The 12,695-nt window shown below is 38.0% G+C and overlaps 1 protein-coding gene across 1 annotated transcript in view; it reads left to right on the top strand.

The window, feature by feature from the left end:
• LOC124796263 overlaps positions 1-11,805 on the top strand; it is a 374,071-nt gene extending 362,266 nt beyond the window's left edge. The window contains exons 10-11 of the mRNA XM_047260374.1: positions 4,924-5,052; positions 5,133-11,805. Coding sequence (XP_047116330.1) covers positions 4,924-5,052; positions 5,133-9,104 — 4,101 coding nt within the window. The 3' untranslated portion in view covers positions 9,105-11,805. The remainder of the gene's footprint in view (positions 1-4,923; positions 5,053-5,132) is intronic.
• The last annotated feature ends 890 nt before the right edge of the window (positions 11,806-12,695 follow it).

Raw genomic sequence — 12,695 nt, 5'->3', positions numbered from 1 at the left:
TCTGCCATCCGAACGCCTTTTCCAGACGCGAACACCTGGTTGCCGTCTTTTTTGACTTATGTAAAGCATACAACACGACCTGGCGACATCATATGCTTACCACATTGTATGAGTGGGATCTCCAGGGACCGCTCCCAATTTTTATCCACAACTCCCGGTCGCTTTGTACTTTCCATGTCCAAGTTGGTGCCTCCCATAGTTCCCCCAGTATTCAGGAGAATGGCACTCTGTAGGGCTCCATATTGCGTGTATCTCTATTATTGGTGGGCATTAACGACATAGCAGCAGCTATAGGACCATCAGTCCCCCATTTCCTGTATGCAGATGACTTTTGCATTTTGTATTGCTCCTCCAGTACTGGTGTTGCTGAGTGGCGCCTTCAGGGAGCCATTCACAAGACGCAGACATGGGCTGTAGCCCACGGCTTCCAATTTTCAGCTGCGAAGTCGTGTGTCATGCACTTCCGTCGGTGTCGTACCATTCGTCCGGAACCTGAACTTTATCTTAATGAAGATCCACTCACTATTGTGGAGACGTATCGATTCTTAGGACTGGTTTTCGATGCCCGGTTGAATTGGCTACCTCACCTTTGTCAGCTTAAGCAGGAGTGCTGGCAACACCTCAATGATCTCTGCTTCCTGAGCAACACCAACTGGGGTGCAAATCACTCTATGCTGCTGCAGCTCTACAGAGCCCTTGCTCGATCCCTCCTTGACAATGGGAGCCTGGTTTACAGTTCGGTGGTGCCCTCAGTGTTGGGTTTACTCAACCCTGTGACGTTTGCCTAGCAACAGGAGCTTTTAGAACAAGTCCGGTGACCAGTGTCCTGGTGGAGGCCGGGTCCCTCCATGCGGATCCGACGTGCACAACTGCTCGCCAGTTATGTTTCGCACATTCGTAATTCTCCCGAGCATCCGAATTACCGTCACCTTTTCCCACCTGCGGCAGTTCATCTCCCGCATCAGGGACCCAGGTCAGGGCTCACGATTCTAGTTCACGTGCGATCCCTTCCCTCCGAACTGGAGTCCTTCCCTTTACCACCTCTGCTTGAGGTCCGTTCAAGTACACCTCCATGGTGTACACCTTGGCCGAAGCTTCGTCTGGACCTTTTTCATGGTCCTAAGGAGTCCGTTAACCCCGCTGCTCTCCGCTGTCACTTCCTCTCAATTCTTGACGTGTTCCAGGGCTCTGAAGTTGTTTACACCGACGGATCAATGGCTGATGGTAATGTTGGCTTTGCCTATGTCCACAGAGGCCATATTGAACAGCATTCTTTGCCCGCTGGTAGCAATGTATTCACTGCAGAGTTTGTGGCCGTATCTCGTGCACTTCAGTAAATCCGTTCTTCTTCTGGTGAGTTGGTTCTTCTCTGTTGTGACTCCCTGAGCAGCTTACAGGCTATCGACCATCCTTTGGTAGCAAACATCCAGGAGTCTTATCTCTGCCCTGGAATGGTCCTGTCGTTCAGTGGCATTTGTGTGGACTGCAGGACACTTCGGAATCCCAGGCAACGAACTCGCTGACAGGCTGGGAAAATAGTCTTCAAGGAAACCGCTCCTGGAGATGGGCACCTCTGAAACTTACCTGCGTTCTGTCTTACGCCACAAGGTTTTTCGGCTTTTGGAGTTGGAATGGCATAACAGCATGCCCAACAAACTGCGTGTCATTAAGGAGACTGCGAATGTGTGGAAGTGCAGGCTTGTCACAGGGAATCAGTTGTCCTTCATTGGCTCCGCATTGGCCATACGTGGCTCACACATGGTTACCTCCTTCGTCACGAGGACCCATCTCAGTGTTGCTGTGGCTCCCAAATGACAGTTGTCCACCTCTTTCTGGACTGCCCACTTTTAGCTGCTCTGCGGTGGACTTTTAACTTTCGCAGCACCACACCTTCGGTGTTGGGTGACAATGCCTCAACAGCAGCTTTAGTTTTAAGTTTTATTTGCGAGGGTGGGTTTTATCATTTGATCTGAGTTTTAGTGTGTGTCCTTTGTTCCTCTGTCTCCTCCACCCTCAGTCTTGTAGAGTGAAGGTTTTTGGCTGGCCTCTCCTTTTTTTTCTCATGGTCAGCCAGCCATGGTAATCTGCTTTCTTGTTTTTAATCCCTTCTCCCTGTTTCGTGCGTCTCTCTGTGGTTTCCTTGTCCTGTTTTGTCCTTTGTACTGTTTGTTGTCATGTCGTTTTTCTTGTTCTTCCTTTCTCCTGTTATTGTGCTGTACGTCTTGTTTGTTTTCTTCTTTCCCTTGGGTAATTGTTCTACTGGGAACAAGAGACCGATGACCTCACAACAGTTTGTTGTCGTCATCCCCCCCCCCCCTTAAACCAACGAACCAGCTTTTCTGAACTGCACAGACGGGAGATATCTTTACAACATGTCCTCCACTGTCGTTATTATCTCGGCCTCAACCTATGGTAACATACATACTGTTGCCATATCCTCTACCCAACAGTTTCCATCCTCTCTGTCCTATCATCTCCTCCTCGTTCTCATCTCCCACTCTCTTTGTTTGCTGCCCTCTGCCAATGCACATTTCCCACCACTCCTCTCCTTTTCACTCCCGTTTCTCCCCACCTCACTGCCCCACAACCTCCTGACACTGCGCCTGTTGGCATTATAGTACCTAACACTTCGCCAGATGACATTAATCTCTCCCCCCACCCGTATACTATTATCCTTTCCCCTTTCTCGCCCTCTCCTGATTGCTGCTTGCATCCCACATGATAGTTGCATTCCAGCCTGAGATTCTGTAGTTGGTGGTCATGTGTACATGGGGGGTGTTTGCTTGTATGTATGAATGGTGTGTGTTTATCTTTTGCTGACGAAGGCTGTGGCCAAAAGCTTTATGTAAGTGTTTTTTAGTTGTGCCTGTCTGCAGTTTAATATGTTTTCTTTATGGTAAATCTGTTGGTTGGTCACTGATTTCATCAGTTTGTTTTGGTTTTCTCCTGATACCCCCTTTCGCAGCACTTTGGTGTGTTTTCTCTTGAATTTCAAAATATTGGTAACTGAGGCAAATACTGTTGAAATTTCCGTTATAACACACAAAAGTTTCTGTAAAGTGGTTTTTGTAGCATTCTGTTTTATTTACAGTGTTCTACTCTTTCTGGTATCCTGGTACATGCAACACTTACGTCAGTTCTGTGTAATTTTTTTATTTCCTTAAAGTATTTATGTTGCTGTTGCAATATCTTGGAAACGTTGCATCAACAATTTTCAAAGAGATATTCACAGTAAAGTGTAGGAGATGGTGAATTTATTTATTTAGTTTTACTTCGAAGGAGGAAATCATTGCTGGTTTTTAATTTTTATTTGTTTGTTTATTTTTTCATTTTATTATTCTTTTCCAGATGATATAAGGGGCAGTCATGTGGAAATAAGACTTAGAAAATAGTAAGTAAACTGTTTATTATTTCAGAAGTAATCTCCATAACAGTTAAGTCAATTATCCCACTGTGAGACAAGATGAACCTGCCCATGTGTTGCAGAGATTGGTTTGAATATGCTGCAGAAGTTTCACAGGGAAGCCTCTACATATCCTCCACACAATTTCAATCTTCCCCATGTGATATCCTTATTTTTGGAGCCCTGAAGAAAGACGTTTGTGCCCATTGATTTCCTTTGGATGAAGACATGCACAGATGGTTACAACATGGTACTGTAGGCAACCTCTGATATTTTTCCATAAAGGTATTGACCGCCTTGCCTCGCAGTGAGATACGTATATTAACAATTATGGTGATTACTTTTGAAATAATAAAACAGTTTACCTTTTTTCCATCTGACATGTTTTCATTTGACTGCTCATTATAAATATTTTCAGGACACAAGCATAAAAGTCTAGCTATCTCATTTCTGTGCAGTTGCTGATTTCTTTGCAGGAGTTGTACTGTCCTGTGCTAACTTGCTGTGATACAGAATTAAATTGTATTCTGTACATTATTTAATTGCGATGTATCATTAGGCCTTGTACACATTGCTTTTTTCCACAAAGAATGAAATAGTGTTGTTTCAAAATGATTTATAGATGGCATATAAACTGGTAAAATTTGCAAGACCATCATTATTTACATTTCAGTAGTTTCTTTGTGTCTGCTCAAGTGACTCAGTGCCTTGACTAAACAATTTCTTCGACACTATTTGTCAGATCTGAGCGAATGTGAGTATGTCTCTAATGACCTTGCTGTATGAAATGTGAAAGCCAAACACGTAATGGTAAAGGAACTGGTTTTATACAAATAGCACACTGCATTTGCTAATGCATAGTTGCTTGTATATATGTAGGTTGTTGCCTTTTGCTTTGTATTCTGACATCATATCTCAACAGTAGGCTCTCTTATACTGTTGAGCGAGGTGGCGCAGTGGTTAGCACACTGGACTCGCATTCGGGAGGACGACGGTTCAATCCCACGTCCGGCCATCCTGATTTAGGTTTTCCGTGATTTCCCTACATCACTTCAGGCAAATGCCAGGATGGTTCCTTTGAAAGGGCACGGCCGATTTCCTTCCCCATCCTTCCCTAATCGGAGCTTGTGCTCCGTCTCTAATGACCTCGTTGTCGATGGGACATTAAACACTATTTTCCTCCTCCTCTTATACTGTTTAGTTTGTTATCTGCTAGATGCATTTCAGAATTTAACTTTTTGTGCCATTTATACTCAAAAGGCAAGCTGGTGGTCGTCCATGTAACATAAATACTCACAGCATATTTCATTACAACAAGCTCTTCCGAAAATTCATAGTAACAGAATTCCTTGGAATTGATTGCAGTGTAATGGTGGTATATTGTTCTGCAAAGTTAAGTTCACTGAGTATTGTTGTTGTTGTGACAATTTGAAACATGTTTGAGAACAAGAAGTGGTGAAGTCAGCAAGACTTGTTGCATATTTATTTGTTTCTGCAAATTTTACTGAATGCTGTTTCAGGCTTTCCTGAAAACTTGCAGAGAGTCACAGCAACCTGGGTTCTCACAGGCATTAGCTTTAAGTATTGACAAACCTGTATTCTATGCGGATGGTCGTGCCAATTCACCTACGGGTCTTGATGAAAAGGACGTAAGTTTGAACATATTGAAAAGTGTGTGGTGAGTCATGTGATCAGTTAATTCTCAATTGGCTTTTTGTGTGCATTTCAGATTGGTGGAGGAAGTGGCAGCTTAATAAATGACATATGGTCAAGTATATGCAATGTGGGTTCTGCATTGGAGAACAACAGTCAGCTGAAAGATTTAGAAGTAGAAAAACAAAACACGGAACAAGTAGTCAAAAAGAAGAAAATTAAGGACAAGTCTGTTAAAAAGAAAGTTAAGAAGAAAAAAGATGACAAAAAGGTCATAAGTGAAGAAAATCCTGAAAAAATGAAAAAGAAAAAACTAAAAAAGAAAATAATTGTGGGGTTTGGTGAAATGTTACTAGGCAGTAGTGTTGCAAGTAATATTTCTCTTCTGAAAAAACTTTGCAAAGGGGATAAGGCAAAAAAGACGAAAAAGAAAAAAATACTAAAAGAGAATTCTAATGTTTGTCCTGTGCCAGTGGGAGATATAAAAACAAATGAATGTGACAATTTATTAGGTACAGATAAAGAGAGTGAGAAACAGCTCTTAAAAGAAACTGTTGAAGTTAAAGTGGAAACTAGTGTCAGCAGTGTTAAAGAAATTGATAGTGGAAAGAAAGAGGGTTTTGAAAATACAGATGCTCTGCAGAAAGAGAGTGTTTGTGTAGGAACAACATTGAGTGTCAAGCAAAATTCATTAGCAGTAACAAAAGATGACAGCATAGTACAAATAAATGAACCATTGAACCAGGTTGACCTTGTAAATAGTGCTAGTTCAAATGAAACTTCTATTTTATCAGTGCCCAAAGACAAAATCAAGAAAGTGTCCTCAGAAAATGAACGAAGTCCTATGAATCAGGTGCATATTGTTAACAGTGCTGGATTAGAGGAGGCTTTTGAAACTCAGCGTAGGGTTATTGTTAAGGTTGTTGATATGGCAGATGTAGTACAACCAAGTAGCAGCAGTAGTCCACCAGTCGATGTGACAGCACATATCCAGCTTCCAGATGTATCTGTAGGATCTAGTCAGTTGGTTCCAGTGACTACAGAAAATGAAGCATTAGCAACCAAACATACAGAAGTTACAAATACTGACATTGTATTGCCAAAGGTTGTTAGGGACCCTGTTTTGGTGTCAAGTCAAACTGCTAATTCACAAGTACCAGATACAGTTTCATATGTTTGTGACTCTTCTGTAAAAAATGAGGTTCCTTTGCCAACTGATGTTTGTACTCCAGGAGTCAGTCTCTACAATGAAGCTCCAATGGACATTGATGCTGATGAACAGATGTTGTCAGATCTCGCATCACGGGGTGGTGTTAAATGTGATGGTGAAGAAGATGAAGTTTTGCCAGATGAATTTATTAGACGAGATAACATAGATAATTTGTTTAATACTGGAAATAATTTGTTTAATACTGGAAATAATTTGTTTAATAATGGAAATAATTTGTTTAATACTGGAAATGAAGCATTTGTAATAGAACTGTTAGGCGATCTGCCTGAACACAATATGACTCTCTCTTCCTCTCCCCATGTAAGTCATGATTCCTCAGATGGAGAAACTCTGGATCCATTTGAGACAGCTTATTTAAATAACATGATGAATAATTTCTTCAGTGCGAAAGAGGATTTTTCACAGGAGAAACAAGAATGCATTTTGCGTGGAGTTTCGTCAGCAACAAAGGCAGCATTTGTGAATGTACAAACAGAAGAACCAAGCAAAAAGATTATGGAAGGAGATGGGGGTTCAACAGATGAAGAAACTGAAAACTATTACGAATGTCAAAATTCTCGACCACAGAGTGATGATGTTGACAAAAATAGGCTTCGCGCAGGAGGGAAGGTCATACCAACTGCAGTAATTTCTTCCACTGGTTCCGTCAGTGTGACTGTGAAAGATAAAGAATTGGCGGCAGATTCTCCATCACGTAATGATATTGAAAATGATACTTCACGTAATGATATTGAAAGTGATACTTCACGTCATGGTATTGAGAATGATACTTCGTGTAACAATATTGAAAATGATGCTTCATGTAATGGTATCGAAAATGAGACTTCATGTAACCGTATTGAAAATGGTACTTCTCATAGTGGTATTGAAAATGATACTTCTCATAATGGTATTGAAAATGATACTTTATGTAATGGTATAGAAAATGATACTTCATGTAATGGTATTGAAAATGATACTCGTCAAAGTGCAACAGCAAATGATTCATTCCCTAATAGTAAGAGTAATGCTTGTGAAATTAGTAGTATTAGGGAAGCACCTTCTCAGCCACACATCACTGCTAATTCTACACCTCTGAGTTCTGCTAGTAGTACATCCAGTGAAGAATCTCATATTCAGACCATTGACAATTATACACCTGTCGTGAATGTTGAGACGAGGACCCAGCCTTGTGCTGAAAGAATAGAAGTTCCTGAACTAAGAGAAGAAGATGTAGCAACTCTTCAAAAATCATCGACTGAAAAAGCTCTTCCCAGAAGCTTGGAAAACACTGAGACAGTTAGAGAACACTGTGTTGAGACTGTTAAAGAACACTGTGTTGAGACGGTTAAAGAACACTGTGTTGAACCGATCAAAGAAAACTGCGTTGAAGACACCCAGTATCAGAGTGTTACGGTTACTGTTTCTGAATATAATACAGAATTGGCAGAGTGCCTTCCAAGTGTTGAATCTGATTCTTGTAAAGTATCAGAACAACCTGTAAAGGAACTGCCAAAACCATCTCAAAGAGGTATGTTTGTGGAAAATAACAATTCACGTGGTAAGTTAACATATACAAATCTGTCTATGCAGGGACTGTATCCTTATACCTATCCGGCACCTGTACAAATGAGTAAGTTTTTGCCAGCCTATCCTGAATGTGCCTGTAGTGAATGTTACAGTAATTACTACTTACGTTTATCTAATTATAATGCAGGCTTAAATTGTTATGAGAGTCCTTTACAATACACTAGTTCAGATACGGTTAGGGAAATGGAGAAGTTGAAAGCAGAGGACCAGGAGCTGCTGAGAAAAATTGAAGAATCACTGATAGCAGACAAATCTGTTAAATGTGAAAAACCTAATGATGAATATGAATCAAAATGTAAAACTGACATAGATTCATCTCTGCCTTTGAAAAAGAGGTTAACTATGGCCCGTGTTCAAGCTGAAACAAAAATAAAAGAGGAACATGAAGAATCCAAAAAATTGGATGGTTTTCCATCATATCCCAGAAAACCAATGATGAGTATTGCTGAGCTAGAAAAAGTTCACAGTTTTGCAAAATATATCAAATACCCAGGAAACAATAAATTTTATCGTATTGAAAACTATAATGTGCTTCCTGCAGACTATCCCCCTGAAGAGATTGTTGTTGATGTGCCAGACAAAAAACCTCCAAGAGATATAATGCATCATTATGTACGTGGTGTGGTTCCTCCATCTGTAGTAGAACATAGTTCGCACAGAAGTGCAGCTCCATATGCTTACCGACAAGTGTTAAATCCCTGTCAAGATCCAAGGTATTCTCAGTCATATCAATCTGAATATACTACCGGAGCTGTAAGTGTCAATTCTTCTCAAGTAAATTATGAGTATTCAGGACGACAGTTCAAAACTCCTGCGCAGTTGAAAGAAATACCTGAAGAGAGTGGAACATACATCAGTTATTCTGCAATGAAGAAAGAAGACGACAAAAGTTCTGTTTTATTGGACCAGAGGAATAGTGAACGGACTCCTGATGCAGAGAGGGCTGTAGAGAGCAACAGATACATAGTTCCTAAATGTGAAGTTGACTATTTATCTTCAAGAGAAGGATACAGTACAACAAAGCATAGTATTTTGGATTTATCTGTTGAAGATGAAAACACAGTTAGTGAAACAAAAACACACAAAAGTTCAAGGAAAAAGAGGTGTCACACTTCAGACAGTCATTCAAAAAGTTCAGGTAAAAGAAGTAGATCGAGGAATCAATCAGTCATACAGAAAGCTGAAACTGTTGATGATTTCATGAAGTCTTTTGAAAATAAAAGGAAGCGCAAAAATTTAAACAGATAGCAGATTGTTAATAAAGACTTAGATCATCCTATTCAGGGTGTTATAGTATTCAGGTCTTAGTTGGTGTAAGAACTAAGTGTTAATATATGTATATGGTTTGTAAATACAGTTCAGGTATACTACATTAAGGCAATGGAAACCATATTCCATGAGCTCAGGGATATGTTTCACAAAAAGTTAATCAAACCCTAGTCAGTAAATACTGTGAAACGATTTGATGTGGTGTTTTAATGTTGAATTTGTATCATAAACTGTTTTGTATTTTTTAAACTGGAAAGAAATTGTTAAATACCTCGAATAGAAAGTGTTACATGGTATAAATTTGATAGTGTTTCTGGTATATTAAGACTGATTATTTTGTAAATTCTACCTATACGTCTGATACTTTTTCACTATCATACTGAGCAGTTTTCATTTGCATATGGAGTTAGTCATGTTATTGTTACCATAAATTATGCATTTCACTGTTATTAGGTTAACTTCTCGCATTAGATATTTCAAAGTTATTATATAGCTTAGTTGCATATGTATTGAAAAGTCTGATCAAACTATTATATTTTTCTAATGGAAGGTGTGAAGAAGTGTTGACAGATTTTACAAAATATTTAAATATTTTTAGCAGTAGGAAAGACCTGGGATCAATTTATTTTCACTCGCATTACTTTCAAGAGCAAACACAGTATTTATGCGTGAAACTATTGGTGGCTGTGATTATCGTAACTTGATTTTATTTGTGTGTGTTATAGCAAAGGAAAAGTATTTCTTTTCATGTTTCTGTAGTATTTAAAAAAACTGAAGAGTTCATTCTTCAGTACATGCTCAAATTTTTAAGCTGTTCTGTGTGTGAGAGATGTTGATTAAACAGTGAGAAATACAGGAAAAATACCACAACTACTTACAGGATGAAACAATATTATAGTCGTACAAAATATGCAGTATACGAATCAAGAAATTCCAAGATATCTGTGCATCCAGTGCTCTGGATAACAACATGAGGCTCACATGATATCAGGAAATGCACCGATAAAATGAATTCAAATAAAAAGCCACATAGAAGACATAATAGCAGATATTTTGGGTGTAAAGAATGAAAGTTGAGAGAAATATCTCAAGATATGGGAATGTACGAGAGTCATTCTGTAATGCAGAAGATGATGAAAAAAGTTCTATTTTGCCGTAGGTTGCTGAGCCAGACAATGGTTCAACATTCTTTGAGCGACTGGTATAATTGAAAGCATTAAATTTCTTTGTGTTGGTGATTCCGTCTCAGTAAAATATTCTAGTAAATCAGGAATGTTTATAATTGTATGTCATCTCAGTATTCTGTGTGGCCATTCATTTGTACAAAAATTGACAACAGATTTAAGTGTGAAGCATGTTCCTTAGTGAATATTTCTGCCTTAGTTTCGATAATAACTGAGCAATTAGTTTGTTGTTACGCAGAAATTCTGGCTTATTGATATTTCTGTACAATAGTTTGCTCATTCGTGTATCAATTAAATTTTGTGGTTCACGTAGAGATTTTTACAAGAAAATATTACAGAAATTTGAGCAAAAATTTATATTGAATTTGTTGATAAATTAATTTAAATCTGTTTAAGACTAGTCAGAGTGCAATTAACCAGGAACCATTCCCATGCAACGACCACGATACAAAGAGAATGACAGAATTCCTATGCTTACCATAAAATGTGTTGATTGTACTTGCAAATAACATAATCCTCAAGATTAGAATGGTTTTTATTGGAAAGAATGGATAGAAAAATACACAGATCAAATAAATACATATTCCAAATCCTTCAATAATAAATGACTATTGTGTGAACACTTACAGAAAACTGAGACAGCAAATATTGTTTTGAGACTAATATCATTTTCTAAAAGCAGTTGTTAAAGTGTGCTAGCATGTACAAGCTAAATTGAATTCCTGTGGAACGTTCCAGAGATTATAGAAGGAGAGTTTGAAGTTAAAAGGAAAGCAAATTATCGAAGAAATTGATTAATGAAATGCAGAACATTGAACACAGTTACTTCAACATGGTTGCATACTCTATAACAATGTGGCTTCTGGGTCGTAGCAGAGAACTAACGGGTCTGTAATGGTAAAATGTTGAGAGGAATGAATTGGATGGCACCTGAAGAAATTGAAGAACATAACAAGAAGACCAGAGTTTTACAGCTGTTCCAGGAATAAACTTAATACATAATTTCATATATGATCACTAAAGAACAATAGAAGTATCATCCGAACATGAAGAGAACAGAGTCGACAACAGATGCAGTGTTATTTCAACATGATTGCATAATCTACAACTATTTAACTCTGAATTGTGGCAGAGAAGTAACCATTATAAAGTATTAGGGTCACAGGAGTAATAGTCAAGAATTCTTGCATTATGACATAAATTAGTTAAAATCTCAGTAGTGTAATAGGGCGGTATCAAGTGAAAGCAGCAGAAACAGTACTGGTAGTAGACATTTCATCCTGATATCTAAACCACAAATCATTTGGACCAAGCATTGAGATATATAAAAAAGTTATGAATAGCAAACAAAGAAACACCCATCACGACAGAGGCCAAAGTTATGTGAAGACTTGGAAGAAAATGAAAATGTGGCATACAAAATACATCTGATTTGGTGGATAGGACAAAGTAAAAAAAAAAAAATTGTGAATCAAAAAATTTCAGAAGAGATGTTAGTCAATATAAAACACTCTTTCAGTGATATAATTTATCAGCTCATACTGTTTCTGTTGAACTAGATTTAAGGAGCATCATGTTGAAAATTTTGAGGTATAAGATTTGAATAAAAAAGTTAATAACAGCATAGGCAGAAAGACATTGAAACGAAAGCTGGCAAAAGTGTGTATGTGTACCAACCTTTAACTTTTATATCAAAGTATGAAATCTAAGGCTGTGGTGTGAGTTTATAATAAACCGAGCATTGCATAAAAATGTAACAAGAGAAACAGAAATCCTTTTAGAGTAAATCTTTTGATTTTGCATAAGCAGCTGCTCTGACTAGTTTAACAACATTATGGAGGCATTGATCTGCACTTTTATTTGAAAATTAATTTAAATATGGAGTTTAAATATGCAAAATGGTGCATTCAGTGATGACAAATGAAAGTATATATGTAGGTATTTACTAAACAGAAAGGACTTGGTAAAGGTATCTGAACTAGAATTTGTTTGTGTTAAGAAACTGTTGTATTGTAAAGGACTCCACTAATTTTAAGCCTGCAAATAAGGATGATGATCATCAGTCAAATAAAAAAAGGAAAAAAGAAAAATCTTAAAAGTAGAGCGCAATAGATTTAAAAAAGAAATAAAATACTTTTTCTAAAAGCTAATGAAAAATGCAAAAGTATTCATTTCATCAGTATGTGCCGATTTTTAGTATATCAGAAGGAAGGCAGGAGTTTCAAGAGTTCAGAAAAGATGTAAAGGTATACCTTAAAATATTACAATCATGTCAAAAGATAGTAATGCATACTATTAAAAGGAATCAAATCAGTAAAGAAGCATTTGTGTAAACTGAAATTCAAAAGAACCGGAAAAATTTACAGAAAGCAAAAGATTATAGTGT

The sequence above is a fragment of the Schistocerca piceifrons genome, chromosome 4, assembly GCF_021461385.2.
Source record: "Schistocerca piceifrons isolate TAMUIC-IGC-003096 chromosome 4, iqSchPice1.1, whole genome shotgun sequence".
Lineage (NCBI taxonomy): Eukaryota > Metazoa > Arthropoda > Insecta > Orthoptera > Acrididae > Schistocerca > Schistocerca piceifrons.
Note: the sequence above shows the minus strand (reverse complement) of the source record. Positions and strands in the feature narration are given on the sequence as shown.